This window comes from Camelina sativa, chromosome 11, assembly GCF_000633955.1.
Source record: "Camelina sativa cultivar DH55 chromosome 11, Cs, whole genome shotgun sequence".
In the NCBI taxonomy this organism is placed as follows: Eukaryota; Viridiplantae; Streptophyta; class Magnoliopsida; order Brassicales; family Brassicaceae; genus Camelina; species Camelina sativa.
The window spans coordinates 32,796,679-32,799,422 of record NC_025695.1 but is presented as its reverse complement, the minus strand read 5'-3'; the positions used below and the strand labels follow the sequence as shown (position 1 = coordinate 32,799,422).

The 2,744-nt window shown below is 37.3% G+C and overlaps 1 protein-coding gene across 1 annotated transcript in view; it reads right to left on the bottom strand.

Moving 5' to 3' along the window:
* LOC104724957 (DNA polymerase eta-like) overlaps positions 8-2,744 on the bottom strand; it is a 4,746-nt gene continuing 2,009 nt past the window's right edge. Inside the window, exons 7-12 of the mRNA XM_019232445.1 lie at positions 1,815-1,934; positions 1,454-1,577; positions 1,144-1,257; positions 815-1,030; positions 616-712; positions 8-521 (exon numbers count right to left, since the gene is read on the bottom strand). Of these exons, the coding sequence (XP_019087990.1) occupies positions 328-521; positions 616-712; positions 815-1,030; positions 1,144-1,257; positions 1,454-1,577; positions 1,815-1,934 (865 nt within the window). The 3' untranslated portion in view covers positions 8-327. The remainder of the gene's footprint in view (positions 522-615; positions 713-814; positions 1,031-1,143; positions 1,258-1,453; positions 1,578-1,814; positions 1,935-2,744) is intronic.

The window sequence follows — 2,744 nt, the reverse complement described above, 5'->3', positions numbered from 1 at the left end:
AACAAGGTCAAACAGAAAGATATATCATTTCAAAACGGGAGGATTGATGGAGAAAGACCCACCAATCAGACTTCACACACAGATTGATTAAAAAGACTCAAATATTGTTGATATACCATCTGTAGTGATATACCATGTACTCCCGAATGGTCCCATGTACTCACATATACCAAGCTCTCGAGTCATTCAAATACTACAGGCCCTCCTCCTAACCAATAACTTCTTTACCAGTTATAATTGCAAAAGAATCTCATCACATTTCTATTCCTTTGAAAGTTGAAACTGAGAAAGTAATTGAGCCTAAATATGTTTAGCCTCTTTGCTAGATCACACTTCTAAGAAAGGCTTATTATATGCTTTAGAGTAATGAGAACTAAGAGCTGATACCTTTTCAGAGACTAAATCGACGTCTTTATCTGGAGTTTCAAAATTAGGCAAAGTATAAGTTACACCGGTGTCTTCCTCAGGTATTACTGCAGCTTGGGTTTCTGTTGATATCTGTTCTGAACAACCTTCACTAGCTGCACCAGTTGCAGGAAAAATCACGACTTTAAATTACCAGAATCAATAGAGAAATAGAAAGTTCTGGAATTATACTCAAAAACTTTGGCGTACCTGAAGGAGTCACCACATGATCTTGAACACAACCATCTACTGAACGAGAAGGAACAGTAGATTGACTTTGAAAATATCTCATGATCGAGCTTGTTCCCTACGGTCGTAAAATATCACTTCTAACAAATCAGTGAAGAAACAAGGTAATATCTGAAAGTGAGCAATAGTTAGCAGAGATTTAGAAGCTACAAGGACTTACAGATGGTATATCAACAATTTTACTTGCAGAAACAGAAAGGCCTGTTATTCTCCATGTCTCTTGCTTATTTCCTTGAGGTTTGCTCCCGAAAGGTCCCATGTACTCACGTAAGGCAGCATGGAACAGATTAAAGGCATCTTCTTGGATTTTGGTTACTCCAAATCTCAGCGGACATGATTTTGAAGGAAATTTCTTATGAGAATCTGAATCCCTTGACTGCATCATTTTTCAAGACAGAAATATGTTTTCAGTCGTAGTCTTTCGCAGAGAAAAACGATAAATAAGTAATTTTTTATGAAAAACTACATAACCAAGAGAAATATAAGTACTTTGAAAGCGCTAGCATGAAGGGTAAGGGTACTGGCAATCCGCTTATTCTGCTCCAAGTCAGAACTGAGGCGCTCGCTTAGTTCTTCGGAAAGCTGATTCAGCCAATGCTGAACCTAAAAGTATAACAGAGAAGACAACAATGATACTATAAACTAGTTATATGATATGACCAAAGAGAAGACCGATCTACATTTTCTAGTATCTATCCAAAAATTTTCAGTTTTATATGAACGTGCTCTTATGACCTATAAACTGAACCAACTGATAAAAATGGAAAAAGGCGTAATCTGCTTGAGATTCTAGTCTTACATTTGAGAGTGACTTCAAAGCACGAGGTCCGGGAAATGTCTTCCCTGAACCATGACTTTTTGGGAGAAGGCGACCTTGCACTTCTTCTCCACTGATCCCTCTTGAGATATTCCATAACCAAGTACTACAAGTCAGAGGAAAAGAAGTATTAATTAACTTGTTTACTGGAAAGACGGAATCAGAAAAACAAGCACAAGCCATATATTCTTATAATTTTTATTTTTACGCACATAAGCGGTTATTAGGGAAGATAACACAAATCTTACTAGGCTAGACGGCAACAAGGTATTAATGGAAAAATGGTTTAAAATCTCCAAAAATCTGCAATAGCCTAACAGTACAGAAGAACAAGTTTCTGTACCCCGTATTTGATCCATTATGTTCTTGCAGCTTTGTTTCAGAAAATTGCAACAAGTCCCCTACAGTGTCAACTCCCAGATCAGTTTGCAAGCTAGTGCCCAGCTTTCCTCCCAGCTGTTTCCTGCAAGACTAAACTAAATAATTGTCAACAGTAACTAACGATTGTATGATGCATGAACAGAGATACAAGAAGCAATGCACAATTTAGGACCGTCTTAAACCTTTTGGAACACAACTATATTGATATTGAAACAATTATCAAATGACATATGCACTGAAATCAGTAAAATTGGTGAGCCTTACTTACATTTTCTTTATTGGCAAGGAACTGAGTAGTTCCTGCACAGCTGCATATGGTACAACGATTTGCTGGGCAGGTTTATTCATCCCACTAGCAAGTTTAGCTAGCATCTGATTGTAAAAGAAAAAAGAAAAAAGAAAAGTAAAAAGCTTCTTGCCTTGTTATGGGCTATGCCAGCAGAACAAGTAAACTCAGTCTCCTTAAGCACCTGTTTCCGGAGATCTGAAACAATGATAATTCCACAACTTAATAACTTATCACGGCGATCAGCATCTTTTCGACATAGCCAATCACGGACACTCTCCTCGAAATCATCTCCATCCTGAATCAAAGCCAAAAGATTGTATCAAAGTAATTAATAAGTTTCAGATCATTATATTGACAATCAACTATATATTCTTGATAAAGATTAGACCTTTCTGCTTATTCCGAGAATATGGGATTTAAGAACTTCTTTGTCCATCAATTCCAAACTCTCTGGAGGTGCATCAGCAAGCATACTTTCTGCTGCATCAGTGAGGTCAAGATACACTTCATCAATTGAAGCCCTCTCACATTTACCGCTTTTTGCTAGAATCGAAACAACCTGCAGAGAGACACATAGAACAAAAATGACTTTAGCAAATGTCA